Here is a 15737-nt window from a genome sequence, read left to right as displayed (position 1 = left end):
GACGTTGTACGTAGCCTGCTATCTCTAATAAATTGAAGAGCTCGCTGGCGACGTGGTGGCCCGCTGAGAACTGAAACCTGTTAGTTTTTTTTTTTAAAAAAAAGAAAAATAAACCTGTCGCGCGCGCCTGAATGAATCAATCAACAATCAATACTCAGAGCAGCACCAGTGATGAGTGCATCGCAAACAATTCTCCACTCGCCGGCGGGCGGCGGACGGACGGATCCCCTTCCTCCGGCCACCCCGGCCGGCATCGGCAATGATGAACGACGCGGCGGCCTTCCAATGCCAAGAGCCAAGGTCTTTTTAGATGCATAAAATTTTGGGTGTAAAGCACTGTAATATTTTTATTTGTATTTGGTAATTATTGTTCGCTATAGATTAATTAGGTTCAAAAGATTCGTCTCGCAAATTATAGACAAATTATATAATTACTTATTTTATTTAGCTATATTTAATACTTTATGTATACGTTAAAAAATTCGATGTAATAAAAAATCTTGTAAAGTTTAGAAATTTCGAAGGAAACTAAACGAGCCCAGGAGCAGAGCAGCATCTGGAATGGAACCCATGTCCTCCGCTGTCCGTGGTTGGTGTCGCCGGGCCGTTGGCTGCAGGTCTGGCGCCGCGGCAGGCAGCTGGGGCATGGCCGCCGCCTCCCTCCTTTTGGCATGAAGCGGCGGTCACTGTTGCTGCCGCCGCGGCCGGCGCCTCTGGCCGGCAGCGCGGGCCTTTGGCCTCCCCGGCCGGGCCTCGCTCCGATCCGGCACTGTGCCTGCCTACCTCGGCTGCCGCCGTGGCAGCATGCTTTTGCCTGCGCCCAGGTGATTTGGCCCTCGCTCTCTTCTGTTGTTGGTTGTCATGTGGCGGCTCGGCCCCTAGTGTTTGGCGCAAGGGAGGGGAATCCAATCCGTGTCGGCCTCGTCGAGGGCTCCTTCTTGCCCTTGGTAGCATTGCATATGCTCTTCTGGATTGCCGAGGCAAGGCCAGCCGCCCGGCCTTGCCACTGTTCCTCCGTCCGTCCGTCGACCGTCGTGGTCGCTCTCGCCACGCCGGGGCGGATGACGCCGACCACCGGACAGCTAGCCCCGCCCGCGCACAGTGTCGGCGCGCCGCCTTGTTCAGCCCGCGTGGCGGATCCGGCTGGATTTCTACGCCGCAAAAAGGCCGGCATGCTGCTAGTGGTTCGTGTGCGCGTGGCCTCCATTTGTGGCCGTACGCACACATGTTTCCTCTTGCGATCGTCGCCGTCAGCTCTGCTCCGTCTGTCTGTCTCTGTCATCCTCCTCATCCAGAAATCTAGAGTACCCATGGGCCATGGCCATGGCCCCTCCCCTCCCCTCCAGGCGGTTTTTTTATTTTTTTATTTTCGTTTTTTATAAAAATATATTTTTGTTTTCAAAATTTACAAAAATATACCCCGGCCGCCCCGCTGCCGGGCGGCCGGGCGGTAGGGACATACCTGCAAAAAATTTTATGAAAAAATTACGTTCCGATCCCTGGAGAACCGGTCGCCCGGCAACAGGCCGGCCGGCAGCGGGGCGACCGCCTCCCAGAGACCTACTAGCTACCTCCCAGCGGCAGCTCGAGGCCTACTAGCTAACTGTAGGCTCGGCCGATGCTCATCGATCAACGCGCGCGGTGCGTGCGCACATGCATATTTTTGGCTGGAGGTTTCCGCAGTTCCGACGGCGACGCCTACCCCTGCTTCCAGCAGCGTCGAGCTGTGGCACGCGTACGCGCACAACCTGGGTATACGTGAGGCCAGGGCGTGTACAGCAACCTAGGACTGAGGTGCTACATGCATGCCGAGCGGCCCGTCAGGCATCGACTCGTCAGACAAAAGTAGTGCAGATCAAGCTAAGGGACCATTAACGGTGGCCAGCCGCACGCACCATCGGGTTAGCAATTGGTAGGATTTATAAAGTCTCGCCTAATGTAATACCTCCAGCAAACTTCAGTTGTCTGAAACATCAGGCTTTGCTACAAAGTTCTCATTTTGTCTTAGCATTTTTTATATAATTTTATTTGGTTCTGCTTATGGTCATTTCAAGGCTCTGAAAACACAATACATACATCAGCTTAATCAGGACCTATAAAAAGCACCACAAACATGCATGTGCAGCTGTCATATTAGTCATGTTGTTATAAAGTAATCCAAGATGGAATGTGTTCGGATATACATGTTGCTATTTTTCTTCTCTTGAACTATTGATTGAGCATATATGCTTTGCGCTTCTCCCTGATATATTTAAGCTTAAATAAAGGGAGCATAACAAGAAGAAGAAAAGGGTAGCGGATGGTTCTTAGCTTTAAGTGAACATCAAGTATTTGAATTGGCAAAAAACGAGGAATCACCTAATGCGAGCAGAATTTTGGCAGATTCCTCTCTTTTGCTAAACATTATCTTGACAAAAGTGGTTTCAATTTGGATTTATATATGTGTGCAACTAGATAGGGCACTTGTGTTCTTTTGCTCCAGAGAATAATCTGCCCTTTTGGACACGCTTCTAGAGCGGACGTAGGACCCCGAGCAAATAACAAGGGCGCAGGAACCAACAGATTTGTCTTGAGGTCTGATGAATCGTTGTGCGCGTACGCGTGCCACAGCTCGATGCTGCTGGAAGCAGGGGCAGGCGTCGCCGTCGGAACTGCGGAAACCTCCAGCCAAAAATATGCATGTGCGCACGCACCGCGCGCGTTGATCGATGAGCATCGGCCGAGCCTGCAGGTAGCTAGTAGGCCTCGAGCTGCCGCTATAGATGTCCATGCAGCCCGCAGCCCGTTAGCCCGGTCGAAGCACGGCTAATTTGATCCGGCCCAAACACGGCCCGGCCCGGTCCAAACCGTGCCCGGGCTGACCCGGCCCGCTCCCCGTGCCCGGGCTTGGGCCGCACCCCCCGCCCGTGGGCCGGCACGGAAGTTATAGGCCGGCCCGTAGGCGGCCCGGTAACTTCCACAGTCCAGCCCACACACACAGAACACAGCGTGGCGCCCCCCACACACACCGCCCCGACCGGCCGACCCCCACAGCCCAACCCTAACTCATCCGTCATCCCCAGACTCCGACCCCAATTCCCCACCCGCCCCAAACCGGCAAGCCCCCAACCGGCCAACCCCCGGCTCCCCCCGTCGTCTCGCTCACATGACCTCCCAGACTCCCACTCCAGTCCCAGTACTCGGCAGCACACCAGGCGCGGCTGAAGCGGACCAGGCGCGGCGGCGGCGGCCAGCAGACGCGGCAGCGGCGGCTGCCGAGCTGCCCGGAGCCGCGCCGAGGCGGACCGCGTACGCGGTGGCGGCCGAGCGGCCCAGAGGTCGGAGCCGCGCCGAGGCGGACCACGTACGCGGCGGTGGCCGAGCGGCCCGGAGGCCAGAGCTCCTCCAGCGACGGCGGCGGCGCATGGACCTCCCCGCAGCGGATCCGGCGGCGACGTAGCGGATCCAACCTCCCCGGCGGTGGCGCATGGTGGCGGGCTCGGATTGGACCTCCCCGGCAGTGGATCCGGCGATGGCGCATGCTGGGGGCGCATGGTGGCAGGTCCGCCGCTCCGAGCTACACGCTCGCCGCCTCCTGCGGCGTGACGCCCCCGTCGTGGGCCGCGGGCGGCCCGAGCCCGACAAGCAGGCCCGGCTCCGCGGGCTGGCCCGGCACGAAAAAGGCCCGTGGGCCCGTGGGCCCATGCCTGGGCCGTCACCCCAGCCCGTGGGCTGACCCGGCACGGCCCGCTAAGGGATAGGGCCGGGCCAGGCACGGCCCGGAGATGACCGGGCCAGGGCGGACCCGGGCTCGGGCCGGGCCGGGCCGCCCGAATGGACATCTATAGCTGCCGCTGACAGGTAGCTAGTAGGTCTCTGGGAGGCGGCCGCCCCGCTGCCGGGCGACCGGTTCTTCAGGGATCGGAATGTAATTTTTTCGCGAAATTTTTTGCAGATAAGTCCTTGCCGCCCGGCAGCGGGGTGGCCGGGGTATATTCTTGTAAATTTTGAAAACGAAAATATATTTTTGTAAAAAACGAAATAAAAAATATATATATAAAAACCGCCCCCTCCAGCGGCGCTGGTCCTCGCTGCCCATTTCAAAACACTGCTGGTCCAGTGAGTCCGGCAGCCCAAGCACCGACGTCGGTCCAACTCGCTCGTCACCAAAATAAAAACCATGTCAAACAAGACACCCGCCGCTCACAGCTCTACTAGCTCTGTACAGTACTGGCCGGCAGTGCTACAGGTCGCCATGGCAGCTTTGAGAAATGAAATGAAACCAACCAGTGCTACAGTGATTGAGTGGTTTGGTTCATGCGCGCCAGACGTACAGTACAGACAGGCATCAGGAGTGCGCCGTGCGGTGCCGGTGCGCGCGCGTCTCCCCTCCTTCTCCCTCCCCGGGGCGGCGCGCCACCGGCCCGCCGCCCCGGGGGGCATCGCATCAGGGCCTTCTCATCTCACCTCATCACCACCAATTCACTACTCGCCATCGTCCCAGACGATCGATCACGACGGACGATTCAACCACCACAACAACCAAATAATACTCCTCATCCTGCATGCCACAACCACAACACGTGTGCGAGACCAAGTTGCTGCCTCCCGCCAGGTCGCCAGGACCGACCCTGCCCAGCTGCTGAGCATCTCCCTACATGTGTGTGTTTTCCTTCCTCTTGGGCTTTCGATCGATCTCGAGAGAGACAGCGAGCACAACAAACAGCTCCGACGGATGCGAACGGGGCACCTAAACCAAAACCAGGGGCACGCCGGCCGGCCGGCCATAAAGAATTCAACGCCGCACCAACCCGCCCCTCCCACACTTCATCAAATCTGAAAGGGAATCAAGCCTGACAGATAGGCGCCAACTAACGCAGCAGCAACTGCAAAATTATATAATCTTTTTTTTAAAAAAAATTCTTCTGTATATCTTATACTATCTTATTACTAGTATCTTATTATTGTTGATTACAGGAGGAAAAGAAATTCTGCATCCACCAGTGGCTTGAGCAGTGACTGTCACAGCCCTGGAAAAAAAAGAAAAAGAAAACGAAAATCCCCACCGGGCCCACCTGTCAGCCGCCCTTCCCCTTCCTCTGTTCTGCTCGGCGCCACGCCGCGCGCACGCGTCGCCCGTCGCCGGCAAACCTCGTGCGTCGCGCCACGTGCCGGTCATCCTCGCGTCCCGTGCCGCCTCTTCCCTCTTTCCTCGCCCCTCTCCTTATCTGCGTCGAGCCCGGCCCGTTCCCCTTCAAACCCTAGCCGAATCCGCCCCCAAATCCGCCATTGTTGCCGCCGGCCGAGCTCCTTGCCGCCGCCGATTCGCCGCCCACGGTGAGTCCCTCGTCGATTCTTCGCGGGTGGAGCATCTCCTCGCTTCCCTCGACCCGTTCCACCCCTAACCCGGCCCTTTCCCTCCCCTGCAGGGCCGCTGGCGAGCCCATTCGCCCGCCGCCGCTCATCGCCGTCGCGCCGCCCCTCTGCTGCCGCTTCTCGCCTGCATCACCGCCGGTGAGCTTCGCCATCACCTAGGGCACGCCATGCGCCCTCGCCCCGAGCTCCTCCAGCCTCGCTCTGCCGCACCGCTGTCCGCCGGCGCCACCGCGTCGCGCACGCGCGCACGTGGGCGCGCCCAGGCGCGGGGTCAAGGCAGGCCTTGGCCTCGACCCGGCCTGGTGGTGCCGCCCGGCCCCCTGGGCCCACCTGTCGGTGGCCGGGGTGGCTACCCTCGGGTAGACCTAGCATTTTCGCTAGGGTTTCTTAGGTTTCATATATCTGCAATCTTGTAAAATCCCTAGAAATTCGTGTATAGCTCCAAAAATTGTGAAACTTATTTTGTTGGATTCCTCTAGCTGAGATCTACTTAGGAAAAATATTTTTTTGCATGTTACTTTGTTGTAGATTTATCTATAGATTTATCTTGCAAAAGTGAGTTTATTGCTTAGTTAATTGTATCCTGCTCGAAAAAATGACAAACCAAATTTTGTTAGACTCCTTGTAAGGAGTAGTTTTCAGTGGTGCAACTTGTTCACTTGGTTCCTTGCTGTTTATCAAAGTTTTATCTTGTTTTCTTATGCTTTAGCTGAAAATGGTTTAATATAGAACTTTTTTCTGGAAAATGAGAAAATAGTAAAACTAGTTTTGTTAGCCTTATATTCCTGCCTAGTTTCTAGGATAATTTTCTTGGATTTGTTTAGTTGATTTTGCATGCCTTTCCTGATTTATCTCGCTTAGAGTAGCTGAATAGTGATCTATTTTTGTTTACTTATAGGATAATTCTTTTGCTGCAAAACCAATTTTCTTGAGTTCCCTGTTTGGTTCTCTGCATGCTCAAATTGTTTTATGATTTATGCTCGCTTTTTAGTTCATTCCTTAATTCGTGCATCGCATTCATGCATTTTAGTGACCGAACCGTCGGAGAACGAACCCGTGGAGCCCGCCGAGTCCGTGGAAGCTGAACCCGAAATCCCGTTCGTGGTCGAGTCTGAAGTTAACCAAGGCAAGCAGCTAAGCATATACCTTCACCTATTTAATCTGATTTAGTTTAGCTATCTCACCGGGTAATGTTGGGTTATATATATTATCTATGTATTGCATTCTTGTACCTACTTTGATGCACTAGCCTTCCTTGAATTGTTTAACCATGTCCTTGCCACATGTTAGTCAGCTATTAACTTGATTTGACTAGATGCTTAGTTTTGCTTAGAATACTTCTATTGCTTGCTAGAAAGGAATGATTTGGAGTATCACACTTACCTGATTATCCTTGATCGCACTTGAGTATCTGGGACTAGTAGAGTTTGGTAGTACCGAGATTCGAGCGGAATGGTAGGGCCTAGAGAATGAAGTCACATGGGCATAGTCCGCTTGGATCGATTAAGGACCGAGTGGATGACATCGGCCTTGAGCACCTTTCCGTGCTACCACAGATCCAATATAATGGAACAGATGAGCCAATTACCTTCTTTGACTTGATCATTGGGGCCCGGTCCCAGATGCGTGGCCAAGGGCTATGCAGGGAGGCTTAGTGTGTCCCCGGGTGGAACTATGTGTAGGAAAGTTTAGAGATGTTCCCGGTGGAACTAAGTCTCCACGCGCAAGCTGGGCGTACCCTCAACGGTTGAGCCTTGTTGGGAACGGTTGACGTGAGTACCCCCTTGCCCGGCGTGATCGGTTGGGTGAGTCGTATGGTGCTCGCGTCGTGTGGGTAAAGTAGTACACCCTTGCAAGGTTATAATCAATTCGAATTGCCGCGCTCTCGGATATGAGCAAGCTCTTGGTTCGCCGAATTCCTTTTAGAGAGTTTCGGTATTGTTGGTTTTGGAGTCATGTCTGGTCAATGATCTATTGATTATTATGTTACTTTCTTATTCAACTAAAAGTGAAGTGTTTGGGCTTGGGGCAAGATTAATTAATTCTGATAGGTGATAGTGTAGAGAGCTAATGCTTATGCAATAATTACTTAACCTTAAAACTTTTACTTGAGCCAATGCATGATCCTTGCTTAATTAATCGCGTAAGTCTTGCGGAGTACCTTTGTACTCAGGTTGCTTTCTAAACCTAGTTGCAGGTGAGCCAGAAGTGGTGTTCGGCCACTTCTACCCCGCTGATCCGAACGCGGGGCAAGAGTAAGTCGTGGTGGCTGTAATGATGTCCTTGAGCAAGACGTCATTACTTTAGTACGTCCTTATCGTAATCGAGTTTCGCGAGAGCATGTAAATGCAATAAACTTTATGTTTCTGTTGAATATGACTTTCGTGAGCCCAAGCCTTGTAAGTGAAGTTTGAAACCTACCTATGTTGAACTTGTTATATTAAGCTGTGAACTCTGATTGTATAAAACTGCTCTTTGTGAATTTTTGGCGATTTATTCGATTGTAAACGGTATGTGCATATGCTGATTCTGGGCGTATGTTGGAGCACATACCGGGACTACCGGATTTGATATTATTTTGGGTGAATGACGTGTCGGTTATTCGTGTCTCTAGATGTGGGATAACACGTGGCGCGCTCTCCGGCAAGCACGTGTTAACTCTCATCTGGATGATAATGACCGGCGGTTCGTTTAAAATAGTATCAAATTGGACGGTTACGGTTCTCACAGTGACCACTCACCACATTCTCAAGCAAGAAGCAACTGTACAACGCACGTAGGAGTATTGCTAGTGCCATGGCTGGCTGCCTCATCATGTGAGCCATGGCTTCTTGTGCATAGGCAGGCATGTTCGGACACCACCCAATTGGAGACGGACAACCCTTTTGACTCGACTTATTCCCAATCTGTTTGAATACACTTTAACTTGCTCTAACCAACCCTCTCTCTCTCTCTCTGAATAATATGCACACAAAAGAATCTCAAAAACATTATGGTGAACAAGAAGAAGAAGAACAGAAAAAGAAGAAAAAAAACGAACTCTCACATGCACGATGCATCCTCACATGATGAACTACTACCCACCCGTACCATACCATGCGACGCGACGCGATGCGTGGCCAAGCAAAGCAAGCAAGGTACTAGCTCGGTCGCTAGCCTAGCCCAATCATCGCCTCATCAAGGATCGGAGCCCCCCCCCCCCCCCCCCCCCCCCCCAATCAGATTTCTGCCGGGGCACGGGTGCAATCCTTGGCACACAAGCATCGCATCGCATCTGCAATTCCCTTCCCCTTTCGCTTTCCACGATTTCCCTCGCCTTTTGCGCTGGTGATCGATCGCTCGTCGGGGCCCGTCAGAAGAGCATCCAGTCCAGCCGGTTCGTCGGCGGCGCGCCGGAGGACGCCGTCGAGCTCACCGTGGTCGTGGAAGACGCCGAGGATGTGGACGGCAGCGACGACAGCAGGTCGAACATCTCCCACCGCGTCTGCCCCGCCGCCGGCGCCTGCTGCTGCTGCCTTGGCTGCTGCTGCGCCGGCATCTGCTGCTGCTTGGGGGCGGCGGCCTTCTCGCCGGATTTGCGGATGATGGCGGCGTTCTTGGCCGCCACCGCGTCGAGCGTCTCCACGTACTTCTGCACGCGCTTCACCTGCAACGGACGGATTAGATGGCCCGCGGCATTCAAGGCGGGGAAGAAACCAGCCGAGCCGGATTGATGCGCTGCTGCCGTACTGCCAAGATTACTAGTCTAGTCACCTGCATCCGCCTCTGCGCCTTGACGTCGCCGTCAGCGACCACCGCGTCGAGCTTGAGCAGCTCGTTCATCAGCAGCTCCGTCACCTGCACCACGTCGTTCTCCGCCACCTTCTCCCCCTTGCGCACCGACGCGTCCAGCGCCGCCACCTGCCATCAGTGCCAACCAGAGAGAGAGAGAGAGATTCAGTCAGAAGGATTCAGTGCCGGGCAGCAGGTCAACTCCTCTGTTCCTGCTCGCCGCCCGATGGGGCGGGCTCGGAAAGAGATGCAATAATCTTGCATTGGGATGGATGATGGGTCATGGCATGGCAATGCGGGTCACCGACGGACCTTGGGCGCGAGCTTGTTGACCTCGGCGGTGACCGCGGCGACGGCCTTGGCGGCCTTCTCGAGGTGCCCGTTGCGGCGCTCCTCGATGAGCCGGCGCGCCTTGGCCTCGGGGTCCTCGACGACGACGAGCTTGGACCGGTCCTTGACGCCGGCCATGTCCAGGAACGCCTTGGAGTCGCGCTCCTTGTCCTTGTACAGCACCTTCTGGTCGTCCGGGTGCAACCCCGTCTTGGCCGCCACCAGCTTCTTCAGCTCCCCTGCAGGTCCACCACCCAATCCCCAAACGAAACGGTCAGGCGACTGCCGGCAACCTCATCGCCGGCATCGAGGTATCCAATCCAAGATCATGGATCACCCACCGAAGGACGCCTCGGAGCTGATGTAGATCTCGTGCGTGACGCCGGCGTGCTTGACCTTGACGCGGATGGTGGGCACCGGCTTCACGTTGGGCGACGGCTCGTCGTCCGACACCCCGCCGCCCCGCTTCTGCACCAGCATCCCGCCGGGCCGCACCTCCCACACCTCCTCCGCCGGCACCTTGTTCCCCGCCGGCGCCACCGCCACCGCCGGCGGTGCCCCCTTCACCGACCCCAGCTTCGCCGGCGCGCCTTTCCTCGCCTTGGGGGCCGCTCCCAGCATCCTGTCCCCTCCTCCTGCTCCCTTTCCAAGCTACTAGTACTACTAGTCTGCTGCTAGCTGTGTAAAGCTCGTGGGTGGGGGGAGCCGGGGCGTGAAGGAGCAATGGCGCGCCAAGGAACTAAGCACCAGAGCTAGCTCCCGGGGCAGCGAATATGAAGGCCGCGGGGATCGGAGGGGAGAATCGGAGGAGGAAGGCGACGGATGGATGGATGGACAGCGAGAGGTCGGTCGATGAGGAAGAAGGGGGAACCACCGCATGGACAAGGGGAATATATACGCCAAATAGAATAGCGGCCACTGGCCACATGGCCAATACATTATCGTCATCAGCTTCAGCTCAGCTCCAAAGGAGAGGAGGAGGAAGACGATTTAAAATCGCAAACCGTTCTCTAATCCGTTTCTGAATAAACAACCCTGCTATTATTTCGGCCATGATGACGAGCCGGGCCTGATTGCTACTGCTTTTAATTTCTTTTGTTCCTGCAAATAAATCCGATTGCAACTGTAGAAAGAGAGAGGGAGGATGCACGGGTCGTCACACACTGCACCAGCCGCTTAGCTAGACGCTAATGGCGCCATCTGGCAATCACTGTTCCTTGTTTCTTGTTTTGTTTCGGCTCGTGTGGTTTCGGTGCTATTTCTCGCTCGTCCTGATGCTACCTGCCCGAATTTAATTGTATTTGTTACATATATATAAATGTGAAGGAAATGGAAGGATCCTGATTCCTGAGTGATTCGTTTTCGTTTGGTTGGCGCGGAGAGTGTCGGCCGGCCGGCTCTGCTCCTGGTGCCAGCGCTTCGTAATCATGCGCTTCTCCCCCTGTTTGATCGATCTGCTTGCTAATCGCGATGCGCTGTGGCTGTCGAGACACAAACGTCCCAACCATCGCCGGTACAAATTCAGGCGCCAGCAGCATTCAGCTCGGCAGGTAAAACATTTGCAAGAAACAACAAAACAAAAGAAAAACTGACGCAACGGCTACTACTTTATAGTAAAAAACTTTTTTTTTTTGAAAACAACTGCTTTTAAAACAGTTACAGGTAGTACTCACTGCGAAACTGCATCAGCAGGTAGTTGACGTTCATCGGCTGATGTTGAGGTGGTGGGAATGCAGTGCACATGCGGGTGGATGCAGCACGACCGATCGAGAAGACCGTGTCATGGGCGTTTTAACGAGGGGAAAAAAGGAAATAAAACGAGGCGTCGCCATGGATCGGACACTGTTGTTACATTATTAACGGGGCCAACAGTGGGAGCACGGAAAGTGAAACAGTGGGATCTAATCAGGTGGATCAGATCAGATGTCAGAGCATTACTGTGTGTGTGTCGTCCGGGTCAATCTCCAATGACGAAACGCTCGAGTGGCCGCCGCGCTCGCGGTACTCGTCGACCGACCCCTGGTATGGTACTACTGCACTGCAGCACCGCGTGATGTTTTGCCGAACAAAGATTAGTAGGGGCTATAACAATCTTTTTAAAAAAAAGAATGCGTTTTTCCTTTTTCATGTGCGGTTTTTTCTTGGAAAAATGTACAAGATTCTAGCAAATATTCCGGCGAGGTGTGGGCCCCACACGTGTCAGTTGGAGTGACAAAAGAAGGGGACAGTTCATCTCCCCTCGCATAAATGGTTGGATCCCTATACCGTTACCGGGACAAGTTCCTGCAAATCTCAACACCACCAGAACGGGGAAATGGCTTAGGAGCAGCTCCATGTACTAGTACCACTATTGTACTGTCGGTTGCACGCTCCAGCATGCTGTCAAAATCATACTTACCGGTGGTTAACCGTATCCGATCATGTGGGTGACAAGTCTGCTCCCGAGGTTAAAAAAAACTAAAACCATTGTTAACTTTTTGAAGTAATTTCTTTTGGCCCATCGAGGATCTGAAAGCAGTAACAGTCAATCAAGCGGCTGCAAAAGCAAGTTGGCGTGTTGCGAGGGGTGGTGGTGACTGTACTGTACTGGACTACTGGTGGTAGCTGGAGGCGATGAAGGGCCAAGGGGGAGGCGGAAGCTGACAGTCTGCGCTCCACCGACAGCCAGGGGGTGTCGCACGGTCCCCGCGTGGGGCTGGGCTGCCACGCTGGCCGCCGCCCCTCCGTCCACCGGCCGCCCGGCCCGGCGTGACCGCCGAGCCGAAAAAGACGCTGGAACCTACCACCCTCCACCCCTCGCGCTCGCCGGCCGTTCCGTTCACTCGCAGATCATTCCAGCCGCCGGGGATCCCATTCCAAAAGGAAGGAAAAAAAAAGGCAGCCACGTTTCAGCACAACTGCCCCGCCCGGGTTTAATTTTTGTTTCTTCGATTTCGATCCATCCCTTTTGCTTTCAGAAGAAAACAAAGCAAAATGCAGCTAATTCTCACCAATACAATCCACATGTGCGTGTGCCCTGAGACCAAACACCTATCGACTATCATTCAGCTCAAATTTGCAATCTGAGATGTACTAGTACCCATGAAGAGGTAGCAGCGAATCTTGGGGGGTTCAGCCGGCTGCAACCCAACGCCGGCGTGCTTGCTGCTGGTCCATCCAGATCCTTCATTCTCTGCAGCAGCCTGCGGCCACGGGATCCGAATGTTCCCGGGCGGCGGCGTCGGCAACGCCGACCAACTCCCAACGAATCGATCGGTCGAAACCTCCCAACCATGGCGTATACTGCTATAACCTGTAGCTTAACACCGACCGATGCTGGCTTTGTGCGCGAGCACACACGCGCACGCACATTGCATTGGCATTGTCACGACTCGAAAAATTTAAACATGATTAGCATGTTAACCACATCTTCATAAGCATCATTTAGGCATAAAGGAGGATCATGTGCTTGTGTGTTTAGTTTTGAATTTAATTTTGTGTATGTTTGGATATGTGCTTGTTAAGAAAGTTCAAATTTTGTTATGCAACCTGGTCCCCAAAAATTTTATTTAAATACTAGATTTCAAATGTTGATTTAAAAATATTTTTGTAGGATTTTGTGACCTTTGAACCGAGCCACAAAATTCTAGTAAATTTCAAAAATAGTCTCTTTGTTCTTTTTACTGCGACCAAATTACAAAAGATTTTTGAGTGATTCTTATTGAATTGTGTTCTTGATGATTTTATCTATCTCCAGTAAAAATTTGGTGAATTTTTTATCCCGGGAACACCTTTGTTTTGAATTTCAAACTTGATTTCTTTATTTTTCCTCGCCCAGGCCCACCCGTCAGCCTCCTCTTCTCCTTCCCCTGCTCTGCTCGCGCCACGCGCCGGCCATCCTCGCGTGCCATGCCGCCCTCTCACTCCCCTCCTCGCCCTTAAGGCTCGACCGGCCCCTTTCCCCTCAAACCCTAGCCCAAATTCCCCATTGCCACAGTCACCCCCGAGCTCCGTCGTCACAGCGGTTCGTCATCCTCAGTGAGCCCCTCGCCAATTCCTCGCGGGAGCAGCTCCTTCTCCCTCTGCTCCTTCGATTCCGGCCGTCACCCGGCTCCCTCCCCTCCCGCAGGGCCTCCGCGACGAGCGCCGCCGTCCGCCGCCGCCTTCCTCCGCCGGGACGCCGCCTCGTCGCCGCTCCCCGCCTACGCCATCGCCGGTGAGGTTCACCGCCACCGCCTCCATCCCGTGCGTGCCTCCTCTAACCGCCCCGGCCCCGCCTCCGCCGCGCTGTTGTCCGCCGGCGCCGCCGCGTCGCGCGGGCCGTGCCGTGGGCGCGCGCATGCACCGGGTCAAGGCCGCCCGACCTGCCTTGACTTGGTCCGGGGGCGCCTGCCCAGTGGGGCCTGCCTGTCAGCGTCTGGGCCGGCTCTGCGGGGTGCACTTAGCGTTTTCAAGCATGTTTATTCTAGCAGTGAGTTTGCAAAATTGATAGAAATTCATGTACAACTCAGAAAAATATGAAACTTATTTTGTTGGATTACTCTAGCTTAGATCTACTAAGAAAAATATTGTTTTGCATGTTACTTTGCTGTAGATTTGTCTATTGTTTTATCTTGCAAAAGTAATTAAAATGCTTATTTATTTGTATATTGCTCTAAAAATTCCAAACTAAATTTTGTTAGACTCCTTGTGAAATATAGTTTCCATTGGTGCAACTTTATTCTAGGTTTCCTTGCTATTTGTTAAAGTTTTAGCGTGTTTTCTTATGCTTTGTCTGAAAATGTTTTAATATAGAACTTTTTTCTGGAAAGTGATAAAAGGGTAAAACCAGTTTTGTTAGATTTTTTTTCATGCCTAGTATATATGATAATTTTTTGGATTTGTTTAGTTCAGTTTGAATGCCTTTTCTGATTTATCTTGTTTTGAATAGCTGAAAATTAATTAATTTATGATTAATTATAGGAAAATACTTTTGCAGCAAAACAAATTTTCATGAGTCCCTTGCAATGTCCTCTGGATGCTAAAGTTATTTCATGATTTATGCTTTCTGTATAAGTTTATTTCTTAATTCTTGCATCGCATTCATGCATTATAGTCACCGAACCGTCGGAAGTCGAACCCGTGGAGCCCGCCGAGTCCGTTGAACCTGAACCCGGACTCTAGTTCACGGTCGAACCCAAAGTTAACCAAGGCAAGCAGCTAAGCATATACCTTGCACCTATCTAATATGATTTAGTTAGCTATCTCACTTGGGTATTGTTGGGCTTTATATATGTTTAGTAGGTATGTATTGCATTTTGGTACCTACTCTCTTGCATCACTCTTCCTTGAATTGCTATCCATGTCCTTGCCACTTGTTAGTCAGTTAATTACTTAACTTGACTAGATGCTTAGTCCTGTTTAGAATACTTATATCGCTTGTTAGGAGGAATGTCTTGGAGTATCACACTTACCGATAATCCTTGATTGCACTGGTTCGTTGGGTTAATGTTGGTAGTAGTACCGAGATTCGAGCGGAATGGTAGGGCCTAGAGAATGTGGTCACATGGGCATAGTCCGCTTGGATCGTTTAAGGACCGTCCGTGGATGCCATCGACTTTGAGCATCATTTCGTGCTACCACATATCCAAATAATGGTACGGATGAGCCAATTACCTTCTTTGACTTATCGTTGAGGCCCGGTTCCAGATGCGTGGCCAAGGGGCTATGCAGAGAGGTTTAGGGGTGTCCCCGGTGGACCTAGGTTACTCACCGCGCAAGCTGGGCGTATTCTCAACAGTTGAGTCTTGTTGGGAACGGTTGACGTGAGTACCCCCTTGCCCGGCGTGATCGGTTAGGTGAGCCGCATGGTCCTCGCGTCATGTGGGTAAAGTAGTACACCATTGCAAGGTTTGAATCAATTCGAATTGCCGCGCTCTCGGTTATGAGCAAGCTCTTGGTTCGTCGAATTCCTCGTAGAGAGTTCCGGATATGTTGGAGTGGTTCTTGCCACTTTTATGATCACTCATATATTATGCTCTTAATCAGCTAAAACTTTTGGGGTTTGGGCAAGAATAATTAATTTTGTTAGGTGATAGTTTAGAGAGCTCTTGCTATGCATTAATTACTTAACCCTAAAGCTTTCACTTGAGCCATTGCTTGATCCTTGTTTAATTAATCGCGTAAGTCTTGCGAGTACCTTTTGTACTCAGGTTGCTTTCTAAATCTAGTTGCAGGTGAGCCGGAAGTGGTGTTCGGCCACTTCTACCCCGCTGATCCAAATGCGGGGGAGGAGTATGTCGTGGTGGCTGAAATGATGTCCT

At 52.8% G+C, this 15737-nt stretch overlaps 1 protein-coding gene across 1 annotated transcript; it reads right to left on the bottom strand.

Annotated features, from left to right (window-relative positions):
• Positions 1-8221: 8221 nt before the first annotated feature.
• On the bottom strand, positions 8222-10803 carry LOC120702450 (BAG family molecular chaperone regulator 3-like). The gene is made up of 4 exons (XM_039986253.1): positions 9798-10803; positions 9439-9695; positions 9109-9255; positions 8222-9001 (listed from the first exon to the last, which is right to left on the bottom strand). Exons 1-4 carry the CDS (start codon positions 10075-10077, stop codon positions 8708-8710), a joined length of 978 nt encoding a protein of 325 aa, XP_039842187.1. The 5' UTR covers positions 10078-10803; the 3' UTR covers positions 8222-8707.
• Between the last annotated feature and the right edge of the window lie 4934 nt (positions 10804-15737).

The sequence above is a fragment of the Panicum virgatum genome, chromosome 4K (assembly GCF_016808335.1).
Source record: "Panicum virgatum strain AP13 chromosome 4K, P.virgatum_v5, whole genome shotgun sequence".
Lineage (NCBI taxonomy): Eukaryota > Viridiplantae > Streptophyta > Magnoliopsida > Poales > Poaceae > Panicum > Panicum virgatum.
The sequence above is the reverse complement of the archived record's forward strand: the minus strand, read 5'-3'. Positions and strand labels throughout refer to the sequence as shown.